This window comes from Nipponia nippon, unplaced genomic scaffold (assembly GCF_047370975.1).
Source record: "Nipponia nippon isolate SJK-2023a ecotype South Korea unplaced genomic scaffold, ASM4737097v1 scaffold_57, whole genome shotgun sequence".
Classification (NCBI taxonomy): Eukaryota; Metazoa; Chordata; class Aves; order Pelecaniformes; family Threskiornithidae; genus Nipponia; species Nipponia nippon.
In genome coordinates, this window is record NW_028262377.1 from 77745 (window position 1) to 103680 (window position 25936).

Consider the following 25936-nt stretch of genomic DNA (forward strand, 5'->3'; position numbering starts at 1 on the left):
TCAAAGTAGTGTTCTTCATTGTACTTGTTTTATACTAACTGGTTTGTGGTAGTCCTTTCCACACAAATATTTAGCTGTTGTTTTGCTCCAAATTATTACTTCTACAAGAATGCTTTCACTGTTAACAGCTATTCTGTATTCCTTTGTATTGCTGCTGGGCTTGATGCCTTGTAGAATTATTCCTGCAGTACCCAGTGGAGGTGAGCTGAGTGTGTTTAACATGGACAGGTCAAATATTAAAAATCCCCAAGCCTTTTTGTGCATGGCCATCATAATTTTTAGATTCCACCTGATTGTTATTGATGGAACATTTGTTTATGCTGTGATATTGGTAATTTTGGAAAATTTGAAAGTTGGGAAGTTTAAGCTTGACTGAAGTGATCATAGCCTGTGAGCAGCTTTGCAAACCAATTGCTGCAATTGCCAGGTAGCTTTGGTTTAGATTTGTGACATCTGCAGCCTATCAAGAGTAGGATATGGAAGATGATCAGTAAGGTGAAAGAGACACTGCTTTAGAGAAATGCTTTTCTTGGAACTGCGTCCCTCTTTTCAGCATGGTTTGCAAGCTTAAGAAACTTCTATCGCGTTTGTGCTGCAGACATAGGAGAACCAACAATAGCAGAAGTTCAGGATGATATAGGACACTTTCCTAGATAACTGTATCCCTTCCCCAGATCTACAAAGGCCATACCCCAGTATAATAATTTTCCTAGCTATTGAGAGATACCTGATTGTTACAGTCTAGCCCCAGTTGCTCATGGTGAGCTGGTCATCATTTGAACTTAGTTGATTAACAGTAATTCCAGCACAATACCTCTAGATGTCGTGTGCTGTATGCTTCTGGGCTTATTAACAACTTTGAATATGTGTGCTTTCCCAGCTGTAGTCTCCATTTGTTTCCTACGCTATGTCTTTGAGTTCACTGTGCTTCAAAAGTTTAGCTGACTATAATGTTCATGTGAAGAAAAGCCTTTAGTCACCAGACTGTGTGTGCAGTAGGGAAAAAGGAATATCTTGACTGACTAGTGATATTGTTTTACATGCTTGTTGATAATCTCTTTATTTATAATGTTAATAGGAATGACTACCTGGAAGATAATAAAAAAAAATAAAATGCCATAAAGTAAAGAGTCAGGGACTCCTGACACTAATCATACTTTTGTAGTCACAAAATCATGGAGCTCTACATTTTTAGGATTGCTAAATAGGATAGCGTGTGCCAAAAAGTTTATGTAATACTGAATTTTAGAATATAAATGCTAACTAAAATCAGTTATCAAGAGATGAAATTTTTCATGTTTGAAGTATCTTACACAATTGTTTTATTTATTAGACACTAACACTGCATTTTTTTTTTCAAAGTTACTTTTGCTCTCGTGTTCAATCTTTCCAAGCAATGTGTTTTTGCAAGATGTTAGTAATCTTAATTAAAATGTTAAATTCTATTGATTATTTTGGGATTTTTTTTTTATATAATATTAGCATACTTTCCTTTAGAGGGAGTATATCTTATCTGTATGTTGCATGAGCAATATAAACTACCTCTTGTAAAATGAACCAAACGGAACAAATTTTGGATAGTGAATGCTATAAAATTATAAAAATAATTGCATTGCCAGTAATTGTGCAAATGCATACAATAGGGCAGTACAACCAAAGGTCTTTATGTGGTTCTGCACAGTCAGTCAAAACACTGATTTATTTAATAATTTTCTGCCTAATGATCATGTCACTTGTTTATCTGTAAGTCTCTCTCTCACTCTCTAATAATTTTGGAAAGCATCAGCTAATTTCAGTTATATTTTACAGGGGGTGAAAGTCTCAAGACAGTTTAGTTTGTGAAAATTGGTTGTTGGATAGAGGAGATACTCATGTCCCCATTGAGGAAGAGGCTGCAGCATGTGTTGTCTCTTCCATCTAGCAGCTCAGAGGTGTGGGAGTGGATTTGATGTGAGGGGAAGAAACTGGGTATGTTACAGAGGGCTGTTGTAGAGCCTTTGGATGGAGGAATTGCATCATTGTGGTGAGGGGATGAGGGGGAATAATACACCAATCCAGAAGAAAAGCATCTTGAACACCTACAGTGCTGTACAGCATCTCTCTTAGATGTGCGTAGAGCTTAAGTTGAAAAACAGGCAACAAGATTAGGACAAAAGGGAATAACATATCAGAGGTCAATATTAATTCCAATATAAAAAGGCAGTGAGCTGCTTTTGAAATGCAACACACTAAATCTGTTTATATAGAATTTTCCATTGGCATTTATTGTGGATCTCTAAAGAAATGTTATAGTTGTGCATCTGTTTTCTTACTGTGTATTAAAGAAGCTTAGAGGTATTTTAATTGTTTTTCAAAGCCAAAAAAGAGGCAAAAATGGTATGACTGCAAGACTTGTGCAAAATCAGCTACTGCCTCAGCAGGTATATTTCTTCCCAGTTTTGTTTTATAAAGGTTATGAATCATCTGAGAGAGTTCAAGGACAGAAGTGAAAGATGAAAAGTTGGAAAAGGCTCCTGAATTAAATAGGTTTTGGTCCAGTGTTTAGTCACTAGGTTTTCAGTCTGGTTAAGATCCAACCTAATTAAAGAAAGAAAAGTCTTTAAAATATAAGCAATGTAAGTACACAGTTGTTTTTAGAAAAGGGTAACGCTACTACCAGCTAATGTAAATGAGCCATTCCAGAAAAAGTTGGGGGAAAAAAACAACAACCCACAAACAAGTTACTACTTCCTCTCTCATACCTGTCACAATTATTTTGTTAACAAAGATGTGTGTTGCAACCTAAAGTGCTCTCCATTTGACAAAGCTGACCTACTGAACCCTTTTAATTGCTCTTGCTCTTCTGCACATCTCTTAGCTATTTTCTTTCAATAAAATGAACCGTATCCAATATCAGCCGCTGCTTGTGTGCCTGAGCAAGCAAAAGGGCTGCGCTCACCAAAAGGAGCACAATTACAGATGTACTTTCTCTGTTGCAATAAAAGTTGCACGTGGAATATGTAGTGCAGATGGGAAATAAATATATGAACTACTGAAGTAGCTCGGGGTTTTCCCTTTGTTTGAATTTCTCAGTTGTGCTTAATATCTTGAATGCTTCCAGGCAAAGTTAGGTTTTTACAGTTTAATTCTATGTTCGCTTCTGCAGAACAAAAAGAATTCAGTAGCTCTCAGTAGTGTCAGAATCTTTGACATGGAGAGGCTCATAAAGAGGATATTTATTGTTTAAAAAGATGTAAAAGGAGCACTAATAAACTCCCTGAATAACTGGATTCTCCCTGACAGAAGTTTTAGCTGCTTTATTTTGCAGAACTGGTGAACATAACTACCCTACTAAGGTATTTCATGTCTAATAGCTATTAATGTTATTGTGCCTGCAAAAATAACATGTATTTTATATAGCTTAACTTTTTGAAACATACCAGTTCTTTGGTTTAGGTTTTGCTACCTTATCAGTAGGACTTGACCTTGTATCTCTTTTCTAATGAGAAGGAGCCAGTAGTATCTTTTGGAGCCAGGTGCAAGATTTCTGTTCCATTCACTTAAATTTAATCCCCATGTTTTAAGAAGACAACTGAGCTGCCTAACAGTAAGGCTCTTTAAACAGATTCTGTTTTGCATCAGTTCTCTAATGAAATAGCAGGAAATACACTTTCCTTGTGGAACGGTGTTCTTGGTTATTTGCATAGCTCCATCGATGCATTGGGCATTTTCCTTGAAAATCAATAATTCTGAGATTTGCATTTTCCTCTTTGGCTGAAATAATCTACGCTTGTTGATCATCACAACACTTTGTAAATATAATTTGGTTTTCTGCAAATTTTTGGGACAGGTTGTGTTGCCCTAATGAATAGGCTTTTACTTGATGGTTAAATGGCTTATTTGTGTATGAAGGACTTGATATGGGCTCATTTTAAAGAGTTCTTAGTGCTAAGGCACCTGAATTAAATATTTGAGATGTTATTTTTAAGTGGAGAACACTGTTCATAAGTGCTTTTTAATTTTTATATAAAATTAAAAGAATAAAAAGGAAAAGCTTCCTGTGCTTATGAGAAGGAAATGGCTTTAACAGAAAAAGGTACTAATGCTGTTGGGGACCTATTCCTTCTTTTCAGGAAACTGTGTTCTAGTGAATTTTCACCCTTTGTGATTGCAAGGTAGCAAGAAAGGTAAACATTTCCTGCTAGACATTCATGTAGTGTAGATCAGGGAAGCCGCATACTGCCCATAGGTATCTGTTCTCTGCACATGGCTTAGTCTGGGTTTTTTTGTTGTTGTTGTTGTTTGTGTGTGGTGTGGTGGGTTTTTTTGGGGTGTATGTTTGTTTTTTTTTTTTTTTTCTTGGTTTGTGGGGGGGTTGTTTTTTGTAGTTTTGTTTTGTGGTGCTCCGGTTGTGTCAACTCCTCTCCTCTCCCAGGAAGAGTTATTACAGGTGCAAAGCACAATTATGCTTTATTTTAGTTTGCCCTGGTAGAAACTGTGCATGCACTCCTGCATTAGGGGGCATCTGTCCTTGAATCCACAGACCTCTCATGCTGCATATGCTTCCACTACCTTTACTGGGATTTCTCTTGCCATTTACTGTGGTGTCACTGCCACTACTAGCACATGGGCAGCAGAGGCATCAGTGTCATTGTTATCAAATAGAACAGCAGAGACCAAAGGAATGTGGCAGTAGCCACAGAGGAAGAAGCTGGTTGCTCTAAAATTTTTTTCTAAAGGTTGCTTTATATTCAGAAGCAACTTACACTTAGCCCAGTACAGTACTTTTCACTAAGATTTCTTTTCTTCGGTAGTTGTAGTTTGTAATGATTTGAGCACCTGCTATTGGAATAGTTTTAGGAAAACACATTATGCTAATACTGATTTAGAAATTGTACTAGGTAATTGTTTTCTCAAACTTTTTAATTTTTCACTTGCTTTGTCAGCATCACTCGGATTCCGCTGGCTGATCACTTTATGAACCAAACATAGGGATTTCACTAGTACACTTAATTTCATCTGGTTTTGTGCTTCTGGGATTTCTGTATCTCTATTTTCAAACCTAATTTTTTGTAGCCAGTATTGTAGAAGGTGAAACTATTCTGTATATGCTGTGAACTTCCTGGTTTTATAAATGCTGATGTGTTTTCATGGACTTTTGTTGTTAATAATAAGTATTCTGGATTTCTGACACCCCCACCCCGTCACCCCCCCCCCTTTCTTGTCACCTCCCCCCACATGCTGCAGCCACCCCCACCCTTTGGTTGTTCAAGTTAGATTCCTATCAGGTGGCTTCATAGTTTCTTGCATTACTATTTTAACCTTAGATAGCTGCATCGGTGATTAATTACTATTCACTTCCAATCCTGACTTCTTCTGAGATTGAATTAGTGTTAAGATGCTTTATATTGTGAATGTGTATGCTTCTTTTTTCCATGTAACTTAAGTGTTAGGCTATGTTTTGGCAACCATATCTTCTTCCTTAGTACTTTAAAAAGTATTTTTAAAAGCATTTCGTTCTGGAAACTTGTAACAGAAGTACTGTCATTGTATCAAACTGTAGCTCTGGTATGGAAACCAGAAATCTGCCCTCTTGTGGGTAAATCTGTATGATGTACCTCAGTCACGGTATCTTATTTGAATGAGAACCAGAGGATATTAATTCATTTTCTTTCTGTCTCTATCCCTCATTCTTTGCGTGATGGTTTGTTTGTTTGTTTGTTTTTTAATGACAGTTTATGGGCTGATAACTAGCAGAGATTCATGTAGTAACTAACGAGAAGTAGTTTATTGCAATATGCGGAAGTTTAAAACTGGCAATGAGGCAAGGCTTCTTAAATTTATAATAGCACGTTTGCTGTTTTAAAAGAAAAGCCCACTGCTCACCTAAATTATAAAGTAGCTAATAAATGAGTTTTACTGGTTTACTTTGTGCAGCTGCAGAAATAAACTTTGATCATGGTGCTGCGGTTACATCAATACAATGCTACTCAACATATAAGAAATGAAAACCACTTTTTAATGTATTTTCATTCTAAATAAGGATTTCATAATCTAAAATAAATAATACATAACTGTATTTAAAGTATTCTATTTAATAGAATGCTTTTAAAAAAGAATAGAGACCTGATACCATAGCCCTTCTTTAAAATTTAATTTTAATCCACCTAATTTTATCTCTCATCTTCTTCTCAGAAATATATTAGGTCAGCCATATAGAAGTTATTTTTTAAATCCAAAGATATAGTAAGTTAAAGAATACCCTGGAGTATGCGGAGTGAAACATTTAAACGTACATACTAAATTTCTGAATCCTGAGGTGTGTTACTTGTCTTTGTGTTACTACGGAGCCTGTGTATTACTGCACATAAACAGATTTTTCCCTTTATTTTATTTTCCACCATTCTCATGCATGTACATAGCTAAGCCATGGAAGAACTGGTATTTTTGTTAAGGAGACAAGAATGTATTTCAACCAAAAAGAATGTTTCATAAATGCAGAGCTTGAACCTTTGTATGGCAACCAGTGGTCAGAGTCCTCTTGTCATTTCATTGATAGTCAGATGCTGCAATATCTGAAGCAGTACAATTGCAGTTTGTTTCTTTTTTCTTGGCTTTTTTGTGGGTGTGTTTTGTTTGGTGGTGGTTGGTTGGTTTGTTTGGTGTGGGTTTTCTTTTTGTTTGCTTGTTTTTCTTCCCTGGTTGTAGTCTGTCTTTTCACTGAGTGATCACTGATTCTTTACCTGAATTGTTCACAACTTACTTTCATACTCTCTTCTTCCCTTAATTTTACCCATGCCTGTCCATTCTTTCTAAAGAGATTTTTTTTTTTCCTTGTGTTAGTTTTCTACTCTGCCGTTAATCAGGTACTATGGTGAGAAATGCAGAATATATAGAGATAAGAGTTGTAGAGAGGATCCACATGACACAGCCCAAACCTTGTGCCACTGAAGGGAGTCAGTACTTTTCATGTCCGTGTTATGAACTATTTTACCAACCACATATTTACTTTCTACTTTAAAAAAAAAAAACAAAAAACAAAAAAACCAAAAAACAAACAAAAAACCACGAAAATGCAACAACCCACAACATTTTAAATTTAACATTTTCATAGGAATTTTCTTTGGAATATTAACTTGCAGTAAAGGAGAATGTACATAATTGACAAAAAAAAGAGGATAAGATAACACACAGCAGTAGCACTTTAAATATGTACTTATTATCCATAGCATAAACTTTTAAAATATTACTATCCTTACTGTCTTGGCTTGGCTTCACTTTCTTATTGTGTGTTATGATGATAGCTTTTTCATATATTATTCTCAATATATGCTGCCATTTCATTGTCTTCCTTTCACTGAGGGATTCTTTGCATCACTTCCTTTGTACACTGTAGCTTCTTCCTCTCTGAAATGTCTTTTACAATATCCGTTGTTTCTTACAAAGAATCAAGAGCCTAAATACATATATATGGAATATGCAAGACCTCATTTGCATATATGCAAATGGAATTTATACTTTTCTGTTTGAACTGCTACACTATACTCTGATGCATTGTTTAAAAGCTTTTCAATGCAGCAGTTCTTTGATTTCCTGAATTCAGCAAATATAACTAACAGTTTCATTTTTTCAGACTAGAGGTAGAAATGCTGTACTACTGGTAATGGCTACTGTACAAAGCTGATAATGTAAAATTTTCTAAATATTGAAAAATGTGGATTCTTCTTGACTAATTGTGAGCTGCTACAATGTATTACCTTTAACTCTTGTTACAGTTGGGGAATGGAAAAAAAACCAAAACCAAAACACAACAAAACTTGTCTGTTGGTCAAGCCATTAATTGTTGCATGCTGTTCTGATGTTTTGTATGAAAGAATGTATCTGTCTTGACCTGTCGGGTTTTTTTTGCCTAACTGCTTGATATTTTGAATTCACTAAATGAGTGAGTTTAGTAATGTTCGCAGTGACATCAAATTAAAGTTCTAGTTTCACTGGACCTCAGTCTCTAGTTCTGGAATTGAATCCCACCTTGTTTGCCAGCTGTATAACAGATGCAGTTTTGCTCTCAACACAACAGATGTAATATTTGGACCCAAATATTCCCATGTGATTTTTTTCATATTGTGTTTGTTGTATAAACTAATCTCATCACTTAATCCCATCAGTCTTTCTGTCTTTTGTTTACTCTCATCTGTTTACCCACATCCTCATGCTTATAAAAACTTCCTAGTGTAAGAAACAGACTTATTGAATCCATGTTCTTAGTTCCCAGCTGGTGCAGGCAACCGCATCCTGTCCCTTCTGTAACATCTGTATGATCCATCTTTAAAGTAATGGTGTTGCTTATCTATGCTACTACTCCTAATGGAAGGCTGTTCCAGAAAGTGACAGCTCTGATGGTGAGAAGCTCTGTTGTGATTTTCTTCTTGCTTGCATTCATGACCCCATTTATTGTTATGTTAGCATTGCCCTGTAGCATTCTTCCTTTGTAACCTTCTTTGCCTTAGAGAGAGCAACCACGTCCCCTCTTGACCTTTGGTTTGTTAGCTAAACAAACCAACCCCTTCTACTCTCCTCTTAGAAAGCTTACTCTTCCCCTGACCATCCTAGCTCTCTGCACTTGCTCGACTCTCAGGTCTGGATCTTGCCAGTTCAGGTTTCTTATCGTGTGTCTGTGGAGAAGGTTTCTAATTTAAGTCTCTAGTTTTGGAGGAATTTTTCCCATTGCATATCTGTATAACTTAATTATTGTGGCAGTAATACCAGGAAAGAACTTGCATTAGTAGTGACTGCCTCCTGATGTTTACAGTTTTCCCAGGTGTTGTGGTTTAACCCCAGCCAGCAACTAAGCACCACACAGCCGCTCATTCACTCCCCCTCCAGTGGGATGGGGGAGAGAATTGGAAGGGTAAAAGTGAGAAAACTCGTGGGTTGAGATAAAGACAGTGTAATAGGTAAAGCAAAAGCCACGCACGCAAGCAAAGCAAAATAAGGAATTCATTCAGTACTTCCCATCAGCAGGCAGGTGTTCAGCCATCACGCGTAACGGTTACTTGGGAAGACAAAACGCCATCGCTCCGAACGTCCCCCCCTGCCTTCTTCTTCCCCCAGCTTTATATGCTGAGCATGATGTCATATGGTCTGGAATAGCCCTTTGGCCAGTCTGGGTCAGCTGTCCTGGCTGTGTCCCCTTCCAGCTTCTTGTGCACCTCCAGCCTACTCGCTGATGGGGTGGTGTGAGGAGCAGAAAAGGCCTCGACTCTGTGTAAGCACTGCTCAGCAATAATGAAAACATCCCTGTATTATCAACACTGTTTCCAGCACAAATCCAAAACATAGCCCCATACTAGCTTCTATGAAGAAAATTAACTCTATCCCAGCCAAAACCAGCACATTCTCCACCCCTTATTCCATACCATTTATGTCATGCCCAGGTCCCACACTATCCAGTAGATCCTCATTCACCACCACCCCCCTTCCCATCCTTTGATACAATACACAGGTATCATTCCCTTAGTCTATGGATAACCCCTGTGAAATGTCTGTAAAAGGTCCATAAACACCCACAAATGTCCACAAAATGTCCATTGAGTTCATTTACTCCATGACTTTGGGCTCCATCTGTGATGGTGGTCACTCAGGACAGGAGAGGTGGTGTGTTGCATGGAGTTACTGGGCACCAAAGCCAGCTCAGGTCGGGTCACTGCTGCACTTGCACTGCTTCTTGTAAGGCTTCTCCTCCATTGGTTCAGGTGGTTCCTGCTATAGTAATTCCTATAACATGCAACTCAGATCATGGGTCACAACAATTTAAAGGTATTTCCATTACAGTCTCCACCCCTGGCCCCTTTGGGCCAGACCATAGGGTTTAACATTGCAATGGACTCCTCCCCTTGCCCCTGCTCTGGCTTGGACTTATCCACAGACTGTGGTCCCTTAGTGGGGTGTACCTGCTCCAAGTGGAGACTTATTTATGAGCCACAGTCTCTCCAGGGGCATACCTGCTGCGGCATAGACTTATCCACAGCCACAGTCACTTTGAGGTGCACCTGTTCTGGCATGGGCTCATCCACGGCCACAGATGCTTCAGGGTGTCCTGCTCCCGCATGGACTCATCCACAGGTCATGGTCCCTTTGACTCGAGTTCACACTGGAGTTCCAGCCTGTCCAGTACAGCAGCACAGAAACAGCAGCAATGCCCTGGCCATCTGCCAGCCCAGGCACATGGCCATTGCTGTTATCAAAATGTTCCCAGGCACAGCAGAGTAAGATGATAAGCAATACAGCAAGCAGCAAAAGCAAAAAGCAGCCACTAATGAGCATTAGACTCTAATATACAGTAAGGCAAGCAAGCCACATGGCAAGCACGGAAGCCTGGTGATTAATAGCTAAACAGCAATAACAGCTATAAATTTGATCTGGCACATTCCAATTAAATCTGTCGTTATCTCGAACCCTTTGAGCCCCATATTGGGTGCCAAAAAGGCCTGTCATGGTTTAACCCCAGCCGGCAACTAAGCACCACACAGCCGCTCGCTCACTCCCCCCACCCCAGTGGGATGGGGGAGAGAATCGGAAGAGTAAAAGTGAGAAAACTCATGGGTTGAGATAAAGACAGTTTAATAGGTAAAGCAAAAGCCGCGCACGCAAACAAAGCAAAACAAGGAATTCATTCACTACTTCCCATTGGCAGGCAGGTGTTCAGCCATCCCCAGGAAAGCAGGGCTCCATGACGCGTAACGGTTACTTGGGAAGACAAAACGCCATCCTCCGAATGTCGCCCCCTTCCTCCTTCTTCCCCCAGCTTTATATGCTGAGCATGATGTCATATGGTATGGAATAGCCCTTTGGCCTGTCCAGATCAGCTGTCCTGGCTGTGTCCCCTTCCCATTTCTTGTGCACTCCCAGCCTACTCGCTGGCAGGGTGGATTGAGAAGCAGAAAAGGCCTTGACTCTTTGTAAGGAGTGCTCAGCAGTAAAGAAAACATCCCTGTATTATCAACACTGTTTCCAGCACAAATCCAAAACATAGCCTGGTACTAGCTACTGTGAAGAAAATTAACTGTACCCTAGCCAAAACCAGCACACTGGGCAATCAGGAAGGGAAAGCGAACAGATTTCCCCCCCCCCCCCCCCCCTTTGTTTCTGTGTTATATACAGGATTTCCAGTAATACTGATTAGTGACTGGCTTCAGTCAGCTTTGATGCAGTTTCAGTCAGGAGAGGAGAGATCATCAGACATGACCTTTTTCTTGTACATACAACTTATGTGTGAAAAGGCGTTCTTTACCTACTAACCTTTCAATGAAAACTTAAATTCTAAAAGTGTTGTTAGCTCTTGTGGATTTGTTGTTGCAGACTCATTGTGGGAAAAGTTACTTTTTTTTTTTTCTTTAAGAATTGCTTATTTATGGAACTAAAGAAACCACTGAATTTCCGTGTATATTGGTATTCGTATTGGGTAAAGAAACTCCAGTATTGAGTAGTATTTGAAACTCCTCTGGGTGTTTGAAGGCTGTTTTCTCCTGGATTAAAAAAAACCCAAACACAACAACCCACACAGCATATCTATCTGTAGCAGTTTCCTTAACTAGATTTCTATACCTGTAATGTAATTTTTAATAAACAAATGTAATTTAGTTGTGGGAACGAGCCTGTGGCAGGTGCAGCAAAGGAAGTCAACTCAGTTCTGTTTAACCTCAGTGTTGGGTGGGGGTTTTTTGTGTGTTGATTGTGTTGTCCCCTGTCACCACCCCCACCCCCCAAAGAATTTAGTTGTGTGTAGATAGGGAAACTTTGAAAAGTTAACTTCAGTGGTTCATGAAAACTTTGAGCAGGAAAAAGACTTATTCAGTTTCCTTGTCTTGCTTGGAATCTGTACATATGTATTAGTAGTGGTGTCCTATATATTGTCATTGGTGTGGCATAAGAAAGAATGAGATAAAAATTACTAAGGAAATGACAGTGATCTTTTGGGTTGTATGTATTGTATACATAATTTGCAAAAATGTTGACTTGTAAAGTAAGTGTAAGCAAATCACGATTTCAGCATCTTCAGTAGACAACATAAATGCTGACAGATATCTTTCACGAACTTTTAACATAGGAGCATGTCTATAATAAGTAAATGTATATATATCAAGTTCCTTTCCTTTATTTTGTTTGCCTTCAGAAAATATCATGCTCAATTTTTGTCATTTCATTAGTATAACAATAGTGGATTTTAATGTGTGATCTTTGTAAATTTTTGTTGTTTTGGAACTGCAGTTGAAATTATTGTGGGGATCTCTTTTTTGGGGGTTTTGGGTGGGGGGTTTTTTGGTGGGTTTTTTTGTTTGTTTGTTTTAATAATGTGGACTTCCTTACAGTTGGGATCTTTATAGTTAGTGAAAACTGGATGAACAAATTCCTTTTCAGTAGTTGAATATAAGCTGTGCTGTTTTACAGGAAATAAATGAGCTAGTTCAGCGGTGACTAAGATTTTGTGTTTGTCACTTTGTTTACTTCTTGACTTTTGCATCTATAAATTGTTCCTTTTGTTTTTGCTAGCTTCTTATATTGAAAATATTTCCTTCTCCAAAACTGGGAAGCAAATATAGCAGCTGATTATTTAAACTGGTTATTCATTAAGTGCTGTCCACTGCAGTATGAACTAACAGAAGTTTTGTTACCTATTTTTGAGTTGGTACTGCATAACCTGAGCAAATTTTCTTTTGATTGCCTTATCTTTCATCTTTTTTGGTGAAGGGCTCTGCTTCTGAGACCAGAAGCTTGCCTTTTGATTGCTTAATATACTATTTGATGTTTTAAATCTACATTGTTCTACCCACTCGTGACAAAATTTACTTAGTATGCAGCTGAGGTTATGGTCTGTGTTTCATTTATGTTATTGAATTTAAAATTCTTTTAAGTAAATGAGAATTTTAATTTGGTTTTGTGGTTTTTTTTTGTTGTGTTTTTGTTGTTTTGTTTTTTTGTTGTTTGTTTGTGTTTTTTTTTTTAGTGCTTGGGAGATGGGAAGTAATGATAGCTGGCACCTGAACTAAAATATCTGTATAGGCACTACTATCCCAGAACTTCAGGATGAATGGGGATATGCCTCATGTTCCCATCACTACTCTTGCAGGGATTGCTAGTCTTACAGACCGTAAGTACTCTTCTTTTTTTCGTCTTTGCTATGTTCCCTTCTGCCTCTTTGGTAAATACCTGCATTTTTAAAATACTAAAAATAGTTTTATTTTAAAAGTTCTTAAAAGTAAATCTGTTCAAAATCAGATTTGGTATTAAAAATGTTAATATTGTCATTGCTTGAATTTTAAAAATATATTCAAACAAAATATGCTAATTTAAACATGGAATGAAATGAAATGTAGGTTAAAAAAAACCCTTAAGGAAAACTGAAACAAAATATAGGAATTCATTGTTTGGAATATCATTCAGCAACATATCTGGGTACCCCACAAGTAAGGGAAAACATATAAATGATAAAATACTTCTCTAAAACATATATCTCATCATTTTCACTGAAGAGAGAGAAGATTAGACTGATGTTCCGCTAGAGAGAGTTGTGGAATATGCCGAATATACTTGAAACCTAGTTCTTTAGTTTTGGACAAAGTACAAAAAAGTTGCTCCAATTAACAGGTGCAAAGAATGGTTGCTAGAATGGAAATAAGCAACTGAACCTATGAGTCTTCTTAGCAGTTCAGCCTACAAAAGGAGCAGATGAGGTGTGTGTATTGTCTTTAAATACGTCAGGAAGACAAAATGCAAGGAAAGGAAAAGAACTGTTTACATTAAAAGCTGATACTGGCACAAAACCAAATGGTTATAATCTGACCAAAAATAAATTTCTAGTGAAAACCAAGAGGAGATTAATCATTACTATAATGAGGTCCTAGAACAACCATTCCAATAAGAGAAGTTGGGACAAAGATGCATCTTGTTTATAAAGTGTAAGAAAGAGTTTGTAGCACAGTTGTCTGTCTGAGGATATTTGGACTCAGTGACCCGAGTGATTCTTCTGAGCTCTTGTTTTTATTATCATACTGTTGAAATTTGGAGACTTTCCAAGAGACACTGAAAGTATATACCCAGCAATTGAATTTAATTGCTTACAGTGAAAAAAGCAGATGTATTCGAGGGGAAAAAAACGCTTCTTCATGTCTTTCTGATATTCTGAAATATTAAATTGGAAGATGCTGCTTATGTATTTAGATGTGTAGATATGTATCATTATGTATGTCTAGTAATGGACCATCAGGATGCAAATAATACGTTTCTGGGCTATGGGCAATTTTCCAGCATTAAGTATTTGCAGGTAAGGTTCTAAAGAAAGGCAGAATACTTAACTGGTAGAAGTCACTGGCCAGATGCTTGGTGCAAGACTTGCTTGAATCACTGAACTACCTTTGGTGGGATAAGCCCTTGTGTTAGGTACATTTGCTTCTTTATCTGTCTTATTTATCTGATGTTTAGAAACTCAGGGGCAGCTGAAAGATAGATGCTTTTAACTGCTTCACCTTATTTTCCTCTGTGTGAAAATAAGGAACTGGAATGGGCAAGACCTGCTGCCCTAAAAACAGGGAGGACATGACTAGAGGCAGTAGAGTAGGCTAGTTAACTAGTTGAAATTATACTGTTTTAATAAATATGTTTTGCTGATCTTGCTAATTTTTCCAAATTTCTGGCACATTCACGGTAATCTCATGCAAGTAATGAAAGCAAGCTATTTTATTATATTATATATTTCTATTTGAATTGCAATTTATTTCTAAATGCAGTAATGATATACATTATATATGGGGAAAAATACTGTAATTCCCCCCCCCCCCCTTTTTAAAATAAAGAATTTCAAAGTATAAAAGAGCTGAAAGAGTATATTTCACTGAAGTTGTTTTTTCTGAAACTGTTTCTAGTGGTTCAGTTAAAACTTTTATCTCAGAGCTGTAATCAGCCTGGGAACTTGAAGTTAGAGTCAGCTGGTTTTCGTGGGCCCATGAAAGTGATGTTTCTATGTAGCTAGCTTTTTGGCCTCTCTGGCTTACTCTTTTCTTGTCTGTGTAGCCCTGCCAAATCATGCGGTCAAGGCTTCTTATTTGGTACACTTCCTTGTTATGCCTGTAGACCTAAGAATGTCCTCTGAAAGTATAGTATGCTCATTTATAATCTGATTGAAATATTGTGATAGGTGTTTTCATTTGATCTTTTTACCAAGATTTGTGAATAGGTATATTGACTGAATTGACATTTTAGTGATCATACCAACCAACAATACTAGCCTTTTCTTGAGAAGATTGCTTACATAGAAATGAGTACAACAGGAAAAGAATAAACTGAGAATATAATTAGTGGCTTAAATTGGTTGTTGGGTTGTTTAGTTTTTTTGGTGGTGTTTTTTTGTTTTGTTTTGTTTTATTTTAATCTACCCTCACCATACAAAGTGGAAACACTAATTAAATATGAAGGTCAGAGTAGAAAACTTAAAGTATATGATCAGTGCACTTACAGTACTGCATGCAACTACAAGGATTTTGCATTTCCTTCCTTCCCTTTATCCATGCTTTCAGCTCCAAGAGAAAACTGCCATAACATTAAATAACTTAATATTCTGGAATGTTTAAAAGTATGTTTTTATTCATAATACTTGCCTTAGCACAGATAAATATTTACAATAATACAGCAATATAACTTGCGGATTTGACAGCATTACTTTGTTTAAAACAGAGTCCAGCCTTTGTGTGTGTGTGTGTGTTCATGATTAAAAAAAAATCCAGAAATCTTCCCTATATTTCAAATGTAGTTGTCAGGTTTTCTTTCTTAATCATGTGAGGGAGTAAGAAGGTGTCCATCTTTCTATGCTCGTGTTTCATGAAATGATTCTGAACTCCTTTTTGTTTTCTGGTAACAGTTTTGAACCAGCTGCCTCTTCCATCACCTTTACCTGCTACAACAACAAAAAGCCTGCTTTTCAATGGACGGATAGCTGAAGAGGTGAACTGCCTTCTGGCTTGCAGGGATGAAAATCTGGTTTCACAGCTCGTCCATAGTCTCAATCAGGTGTCAACAGATCACATGTATGTATTTTTGAACTTCAGCTATATCAGATCACCATCCTTATTCCTTGAAATTAAAATGAGCTGAATTGAGAAGGGTGTTTGTGAGAATCTGAAAATTAGAACGTGCAGGGTTTTTTATTAGGCTTGCTTAGCAGATGACTGCTATAAAAGAGTCAATTGTTTCAGTCAATCAGAATGTTAGTAATTGTCTGGCAGCCCTTATGCATAACTATTTTTTTTTAAATAGATCTGCTACTTGTTCTATTCTTTCTAGTTAGGAGTGCAAACTTTGTGGTATTGATTGTGCAATACTCGTTTGTGTTCCACTTTGGTTAATAATGCACATAGACAAATCATATACCCAGTATTACACAAAAAGAAAATTTTTTGAGACACCCATGTAAGACCCATGTCAGTTCTATTAGATATTGAACTTAAATATTTTAAGAATTGAACCAGCAAGTATGCTAACGTATTCTCTTTTTGTTAATAGATATTTTGGTTTTTTTCATTTTTCCCTGGTGTCCAATTTAAAAATTGTCTTATGTTGACAGCCCTGTCTTTTTCCTACATGTTCCAATCAATTGTTTTGACCAAATGGAAGTAGCTTTTAAAAGTCCTCAAAGCAAACAAAAAGTGAAAGTACGGATGCATTTATAGAAAATCCATTACATTTTTGATGGTTCGAAGGGAGTCCTGTGATGTCAAAGATATGCCAATTTTCCTTTTTAAAATAAAAGATTCTCAAAGTGTTGGGCTGCAACCTGAATGTTATACATTCACACATATCTTATTTTCACTACTACAATAATACTTTCTTGATGTTATGCCAAAGCATTGTTCTTTTATGGAGAAGATCACAATATAAAAGTGGGCATAAGAAACTTTTTATAACAGTCTGAAACTGACAGCCATGTATATATAAGTGCTTATTAACAGAAAATAATTTTGAAGGCTAGTAGAAATACCTCTTCTTCCATTCCTTAAAGAAGAGAGGAAAAAAAAATAGAGGCAGGGAACAGTGCTTTGCAGACTTGGGTTTTTTCTATTTTAACAGTAAATTGTTGTCTTTTTCGTTTGGTTTGATTTTGGTTGGGTGGTTTGGTTTTTTTTTTGTTTGGTGTTGTTGTTTTTTTTTTTTTACTTGACTCATGGTTTCTTATAATTTGAAAATGCATTTGCCTCTTTATTTGCTTACTTCCACAATTCCAGAGAATTGAAAGATAACCTTGGCAGTGATGATCCAGAGGGAGATATACCAGTCTTGCTGCAGGCTATCCTGGCAAGGAATCCTAATGTTTTCAGGGAGAAAAGCATGCAAAACAGATACGGGGTACAAAGCGGTAAGGATTTTTGATTATTTATTGATTGTATTTTATATTGTTCTGTAAGTTTAGGGGACTGATACTAACCACAAATATATATGGAGCACAACTGTGATATTTATGCCTTATCTTGTATTTGATAATGATATAAAGCTATGTATCTTGACATCTTCTAAGAGTGATTGTATTAGAATAAGCATGGAAATAAACTCTACTGGGTATTTTTGTAAAAAATAATGCTTAATTTCACTACAAAGTTTAATTTCTGGGATGAGTGATTGGATTTTATTTTAAAAAAACTTTGGTTTAATTTCTTTATGGCTAGGTTCATATATTTGTCTTAGTAAATAACTGAAGTCGGAAAAATATGCTGTGATCTTACTGAAAATTTGTACAATTATAGTGTATCATTGCAGTGGTAGTTCTTAATAGTTCTGGGGTAAGGAATAAAGTTGAATGAACCATACTTAACAGATCCTCCCTGCCATTCCTCTTTTCAGCAATTCGTGATGACCTACAGATTTTACTGTTTCGACAGTTAATTCTTTCCTGAGGTTTAGTGAGATGTACTTCTGGATAGCAAAGATGGAGAAGAGGAGAGACCAAGCAAAGGATTAATCAGACAGATTCTACTTGTAGATCTGAAGACTTCTTTATTTGCATCTGAAATCTTTTCTTTAAATACTAAACTATGAAATGAGTAGGAGAATTTCCAGGAGTTTTGCAGTGTGAGAATAAAGCTTTGCTAGAATTGTAGAGATATAGATAGAAGTGTTACTGGAGTCCACAGGGGATAGAAAGTGTAGGGTGTTTTTGGAGGGGAAAAATAATAAAATGAGATTTGTTCACCTAGGCTAGTGAGTAAAAAGCCATACAGTATTTGAAAAGAACTTGCTAAGGACAGAACAAGTAATGTTCCTTGAAAGAAGGCAGAAATTTCCTGGAATGAAAATGTGAAAAACAGTGCTAAATGCCTCTAAGTTCATTGATACTTATATCCTGAAATTCAAGCTCTGAAAAGTCTCCAGATCCTGTGTTTAGTGGTAGCTGTGGCAGGGTATGATTTTTCCAGCTGTGGGAAGAGTTGTGACTGTCCTGCCAGTTTGCAGAGTGGTTCCACAAAGAGTATATGCTTGAATCAGAGTTTTCCACCAGTTTTGTACAGTAAAATATTTTTTTGCCAGTGCAAAAGGGAGACATTGTTTTTGAACTTATTTGTTCCAGCAGAGGCTTTTGAAAGAAAGAAGATAAAGCGAGTTAATTTCTTTCTAATAAGAGTGTACATTTAACTGAAAAATCACCTGTTGGTGAGCTGTCCTAGCTTAAGCATGCATGATGCTGTAATACAGTTTAATCGTACAAGACTTTTTCGGTGATCTTCAGCTGTGTTTTTACATAGCGTGTTCTTTGGCATTTAGTAGGAAGGCTAAAATGGATTTATGCATATCACTTTTTTCCAAGCAAAAAAAAAATTATAGTCAAGACTGGGAGTATGTGTTAAGGAAACTCATTCTAGGAATGTTATGACTAGGATGATGTTTTCTCAAAACTGAACATTGCCAACAATCAAAATTCAAGTTCCATTTAAAAGAAATTCTTACGTATTTTAAGGTATGGAAATGCACAGTGTCATAAATCTGCTGCTTAGTTATATGACAACAATGTAAAAAATGTACAAGAAGATATTTTAGTGCTAATGGCCTGAGACTAATTTCAACTCCATTTTAGACTAAATGTTTGGAACTTAATTTTACTTCTTTCTCATTGCATTGCTAGGAGGACTTATTATCTGTTTGGAAACTTTGGAGACACTGTTGTGGTGGGGCTTTTTTGGGTTTTTTGGGTTTGTTTTTTTTTTTTTTTTTTTTTTTTTGTTGGTTGGTTGGGTTTTTTGGGGGGGAAGGAGGGGTTGTGGGGGTTTTGTTTCTTTTTTTAAGTTACCTAGATTGTGTCCCCCATGTTGCGCCCCCCCCCCCCCAACAGAGATAGAGAGGTGAGAACTGTTTGCCACAGAAGTTGTTTTAGGGTTTTTTAAATGGCATTAAAAATGGATTAATTTATATATTTTCTGTCATTCTTTTAAACCAAAAACTACTGCATCTGTGGTTCAAAACGTGTTTTAAATTTAGGGAGGAGAAAATAAATAGATGTATTTTTAAAGTATTGTAAAAGTGCAGTCTGTGCTTTAAGCATAAAATGAAACTTCGTCTGTATAGTTCATGCTCACATAGGCACATTCTGTCAGCTTCCTGTACATGAATGTTAAGGGTTAGTAGTTTGACTAAAATACTGTACCTAGCTGCGTCGAGAGTGGCAGTGAGAGGCAAGTGGGCAGTGGGCAGGCCGGGTGCTGCCTACAACACAAAACCCCGCGAGTTTCTTCCTCACTTGCCTCTGTTCGAGGCAACCAGTGTCCATTTAAACAAATTTTGCAGGAGTTGAGGAGTCTCCTTCTGTTACTCGGGACAATGAAATGTCCTCTGTATTGTAGTATGGAGGACTCTGATTTTTTTCTCAGCAGAATACGGGACTTTCACTCCTGCTGTGGGCTAGTTCTCATGTGCTAATGTACTTGGAATGCAGCACTTCACACCTACCAGGAGGTAGTAACGGCTGCATTCCTGGGGGATTATCACATCTCTGCTGGGGAGAGGGGAAGAGAAAAGAGGGTTACAGGGAGGATTTCTGAAACTAGCTTTGCTTGTGAGAATATTGCAGTAATTGGAATCGGTGATAGTAATTCAAGGGTTGATGGCTCCCAAACACTCTGGATTGGGGACTACTGTCAGCTTTCTATCTAACCTTTTGTTTAAAATATTTGCATTACTGATGTGCTTTTACCCATGGCTGTGGATCACTTGCTGTGGCTTCCCAAGCTGCAGTGTGCATGTGAATTCTGACTCTGTTTTAGCTGCAAGACATTCAATTCTGTCATTAAAATCACTTGGTTAAAAGTCATATAAGTTTTAGTGTACATGCACCACTTCAACTACCAGTGTCATGTGGTGATTAGGAAATTCTTTATACCTGTATCGAAGAGAGGAAAAAAAAAAGATTCCTTTAAATTCTCCCTAATAAGATGCGAGTTAGAATAGAATAGAATAGAATATTTCATTTGTAGGGGACCTACAATAATCATCTAGTCCAAATGCCTGACCACTTCAGGGGTAACTAAAAGTTCAGCAAATTATTAATGCCATTGTACAAATGCCTCTTAAATTGGTTAGTTTCAAGCATATTGGTACTTGTGGCTTGCCAGCTAGTACAACTCCTCAGTCTCCAAAGCATGACTATGGGAATCTACAGGCTGTGGGAGTCTACAGGTGGGATATTGGTGGTTCTTTGCAATTGAAAATATTTTAGCACCTTCTTTGATAACGTTCCTTATAAGCGTGGTGGAGGTAGAATAGAAAGCTTTTGTCCCTGGGTAGAAAGGAACCACTAAGACATTATGGGAGCAGGGAGAATATCTTGCACCGCTCAGCCCGAGACAATTGTTTGCTGTACTTGTTCTAAAAATGGGAGATAAGTTTTCTGTCTTCTTCTGACTTGTTGTGAAGTTTCCAAATCTTTTACTTATTGGCACAATGAGTACTGTACACACCAGCCTGGGGTGTGGAATATATGTCCTGTTACAAAATGTTTCTATTTACTAGATTTTGGCTTGGGGAGCTCTAAGGAACAGAGGAAGGAACTACTGTTAATATTTATAACTGAATTAACACTGCTTTAGGGAACACTTATGTCATGATGTAAAATGGACATCTTGCATGGAATCGTTCAGTTCTAATGTTTTCTAACAGTTGTGGGTAGATGATGTTAATGTCTGTAAAGTTTATAATCTCCTTGTATATAATAATTTCTGAAATGAGAGACTTCACTGCTTAAAAAGGAAACGTGTAAAGTAATGCTGCTATCTTCTTTTTAATAGGGATGATGATGTCACAGTTTAATATTTCTCAGAATTCCATGCGTGGTAGTCCTGCATCTTCCAATTATCAACAAACCACTATCTCACATAGCCCTTCCAGGTAACGCTTTCTTTTGAATGGGGTGGGAGGGGCAGCGAACTGCAAATTCTTCCTACAGTGACAGTCAATTCTTGTTGCAAGTATGTGAGTGGAAGATGATCAGTGTCAAGACAAATTTTGCATTTGTCTGACATCAGGGTGAGTTTCTTCAGCTGGCAAAGAAACATCGTTTTGTTAGTGAATTAATCTTTGTATTCTAAGGACTAGTCATGATTCCCTGCTCTCTCTCCCTCCCTCCCATAATTTTGGCAAACTTTCTTTCCTGCTTAAGGAATCGCCCTCCCTCCTGTCATGCCTCCAGCTCTTCTCTACCTGTAGCAGAGGCTGAGAGTGGTGACAGGAGGACAGGAGAGAAGAGGCTATGCGTTCCGGCATGTATAACAGTACCAACGTGACAGGAGGGTGGGAAAGAAGGCTTGTAAAAGCATGGAATACTGCTGTAACAGTTATACAAAAGGCTGCTCAGAGGAGGATAGGCTCAGTAGTTAGGCCAGTCTTCCACCAGCATCCTCGTCAACTTTCTGGTTCTTTTTTAAACATTTGAGTGTCGGCAAGTAGCATGTACCTATAATCCAGGCCTTTGTTAATATAATAAAGTACTCTGGACTACAGGAGAGAGTTCTGCATGTAGCTTCAACCCAGTTACTGGGCTTTAACAGATTTCATCTGCAGTTATTAGATATCGTTATTAAAATAAATTTATTTCACATTTCACTTCAAGTTAGTGTAATTGTTTTGGCAAACGAAATGCTCTGTATCTATACAAAAACCAGTACACTTTTTTACTTTTATATATAAAAAGGATATTTAAGAAGGTTTTTTGAATTATGAATATTACAATGTGCTAAGTCTTCTCGAAATTCTTGCAAAATCCTTGTGTTATATACTTTGCTATTTCTTTCTATGGAAGCTTACCTTCATAGAGTTGCTATCTAGAACTGAAAGCATGTATTGTACTTTCTGAAGTATTTATTTGTTTTATTTTTATTTTGAAAAGCTGATATAAGAATGTAAGTTATAATGTACATGTATTATTGTCACAAGCCTATTTTATTTTTATGGCTTCCTATTTTTCCGATGAGTCTAAGATAAAGCCAGTGAAAGAATAAGTTGTATTCAGTGGGCTTTGGGTCAGGTCCTACCTACCTACCTATCACATTCCTATATCTTGGCAGTATAGTTCTGTTAGATGAAGTTCTTTGAAATCTTACTGGAAAAATCCTATTTAGAGTAGATGGCTCCTTGTTAATCCTAGCAAGCTAGTTATATGATAATTAAACTTTAGCTGTCACTTTCATTCAAACTTCTAGGACTAACTTTTGGAAAATGCATATCTTGTTTTAGTAAACCTGAAGATCTTATTTTAATAAATATTTCTGTCATTGTTTCCTTTCCCTAGGTGGAGGTCTTAAGAATGCTTTTTATTCTGTTCTTTACTTTTACTAATGCAGTACCCAAGCTGTGGCTATTAAGTAATAATTGAAGTTGGGAAAGAATCAATAGTTTAAAATACTGCTTTTGAAGGGGTTTCTTGATTGCGTTGGAATTTTGTCTCTTACAGAAGTTATAATGTTCCAAAGGTATAATATTACAAAAGAAAGAATAAATTTGTTGAAATTTGCTTTTTCAACTTAAAAAAAAAAAAATTTTATTTTATTTTTAGCCGTTTTGTGCCACCACAGACAAGCTCTGGTAACAGATTTTTGGCACAACAGAACAGTCCAGTGCCTAGTCCATATGCTCCTCAAAGTCCTGCAGGATACATGCCATATTCACATCCTCCAAGTTATACACCACATCCTCAGATGCAGCAAGGTAAGTCTGTGATGTTTGTTTTATTCTCCTATCTCATGTCAGCTTTACCTTCATGTGCATGTTTCACGGCTCTCCAATTTCTTTGAAGGAGTCACATGCTTAATGCAAATCTTTGAGTTGATAGGGAATTTTTGGGTATGTTTAAGCTTTGCTTTCTTGACTGAACAGAGTGGTATTATATACTTTATTAAAAAAAAAGGGGAAGAAGAAAAATTAAAACACGTGTTCATGTTACACTGTTCCTCCCCTATGTACACCCATTTTGCATAGTTGTCACGTATACATGACAATAGAAAAATCAAAACAAACAAAAAACTTTTATTTATTAGCCATGGCAATCACTAATCTGTACTAGTGAAAACCTATTTTTTGACAGTGTAACGTAAGTTTTGCTGCCAGCTTATTTAGCCTTACCAAACCTTTGTAGTGTAGACTAGACTAAGTTGGCTAGAATTATGCTCAAGGTATGCAGTAACTGGCAAAGATGACCTTCAGAATGAATGGATTTCTTTGTTCTTCCCTTTTCTAAAAACAATCTTGAACAACATGAACACTCTTAAAGTATCTTGGCATTTTTTTGTTGGTAAGTAGAATTCTTATTGGATTCTTTTAAATAATTTGTTCTTAAAGTTTAGCATTGTGCTTAGAATATATATAGCTGTTCTGTATTTAATGTTGTATGTCTCATTAACACCTTGGAAGTTACTAAAGGCAGTGAATACAAATTATATAGAGGAAAATAAAGTTTCCTATAACCTATAAGAATATGATACTGACTGTAATTAGGATAGACGTGGAGAGAAACTTGGCTAATCTGTACATGGAATTTAGTTTTTAAATCCTCTTGAAAATTCAAATTTTAGATATCTAATTTTATTCAAGGTATTTGTGGCAAAAGGATTCAATCAAGAAAGTTGAATTCTTGTTCAGATTCCAGACCTCTTGCATCCAACTCATTAATATCCAATGTTAAGGTGTTTTCTGTGAAATTTTTTAGAGTTAATGACTGTGTGAATATATCAGTATAGTTATTTATATTTTTTTGTATTTCAGCTTCAGTATCCAGTCCCGTTGTCACAGCTGGGATGAGGAATCTCCATGAAAATAAAGTTTCAAGTCAGTTGTCTGGAAATTCAGCTAATCATCATGCTGATAATTCTAGACATGGCTCAAATGAAGACTACCTACAGATGGTGCACAGACTAAGTAGTGATGTATGTTACCTAAATCAGTTTGTTATGGTAAAGCAAATATTTACTATGATAAAGCAAGTATGTGTTTAGTTGCCTTAGAAGTCAGATATTTTACTATGTTGTTGTTGATGTATAAAACCACTGAAAATTATTTCAGTTTCAGATGTGTACACTCAACTGTGCAACTTTAATGTGTGAGATTTAATTTTTTCTAGATCTCTCTTTCCTTTGGAACGGTCTGTAACATTGATTCTGATGAAATTAGGAAAAGTTAAAAATCTTACTCATGTGAGTTTATTTTAAAGAAATGGTAAAGTGTCTCTGCAATTATTGTAGCAATATGTTGATGCAAACAATACTAGATTCTAAATAGGTATATAGTTAACTTGTCTTTCTGAAGATTCCCCATAATTGTCAATTAGACTTGACATATTTGAATAACCTATTGGGTAATGTAGTAGTGTTGACAAAGGCAGAAATTCCTTTGGACGCTTTTTCTTACTGGTCTATTATGCGCTTTTATAACCTGGTTTCTTTATAAGAAGTTTTCCCTTAGTGACTTTAGTTCACATGGGAGAAATTCTTTCTGAAATTTTGAATCTAAAGAAAAAAAAAAAAAAACACAAACTAACATTCTCCCACATTTTTTTGAACTACTGATTAATTTTCTTCTTAATGAGCACCTCAACCTGTGGATGAATCTTGTTGGAATTCTTCTTTACAAGTTTGGCACACAGTCTCTTAACAGCTCTTAAGGGGAGAGCACTGAAGTTTCATTTTTATTTTTTGACTTTAGCTTTTTGAACAGTGCGGTTATAGTGATGCCTACAACATAACAGTAGTTACAAAACTTATCAAAACCTGGTAGCAAGCAGGCCTTTTTGTGTGTGTGTGTGTGTTTTATTTAGCTTACAAAAACTGTGGGCAAGTCTTGTCTTCCTAAACTAGCTTGTGGAAGCAAAAAAGGGTGTTGTATTCAACAAGTGTACTATTAACACCAGGCTCCCTAAATCCCTTACAGGATTAATACACTAGAACTCCAAGAGAGTTATTAGTTTTATTAGTCTTCTTTTTTTTAAATGCAAGAATTATGCTGATTAAAAATATTAGCTAAGAAGTAGTATCTTAAACAAGAGAGTTTTGTAATGAAGGAATCTATCATAATACACAATCATCAGATGTTTTTCGCAGTCTCTTGCTGGTCAGCAATGCAAATTCTTCAAAATAAGAAGCTGTTCTTGGCACTAAATGTACGTATATCCCCCAACCATGTTAGAGGTTCACTATCAAGAGGATCTTGGTTTTGTTAAGACAGGATTTTTTGAAAACTTTATTATTAGGATAATTTAATTCACAATGTTTAAAGAGGAAGTATTTAAAAATATTAATCCCTAGTTTTGTGATCCAAGCAATGCAACTATATCTTAGTTCATGAAAACTTAGAAATTAAACTCTTTCAAAACAACAGACTATAAAAACATAAAGCATACCCGCATTGGTTGGTTTAATTGGAGAAATACTAAATGTAAAAAGTA

The 25936-nt window shown here is 36.5% G+C and overlaps 1 protein-coding gene across 1 annotated transcript in view; it reads left to right on the forward strand.

The window, feature by feature from the left end:
* LOC104014471 (nipped-B-like protein) overlaps positions 1–25936 on the forward strand; it is a 224644-nt gene that overhangs the window by 55954 nt on the left and 142754 nt on the right. The window contains exons 2-7 of the mRNA XM_087735451.1: positions 12983–13126; positions 15890–16055; positions 17250–17380; positions 21294–21393; positions 23057–23208; positions 24262–24422. Of these exons, the coding sequence (XP_087591577.1) occupies positions 13063–13126; positions 15890–16055; positions 17250–17380; positions 21294–21393; positions 23057–23208; positions 24262–24422 (774 nt within the window). The 5' untranslated portion in view covers positions 12983–13062. The remainder of the gene's footprint in view (positions 1–12982; positions 13127–15889; positions 16056–17249; positions 17381–21293; positions 21394–23056; positions 23209–24261; positions 24423–25936) is intronic.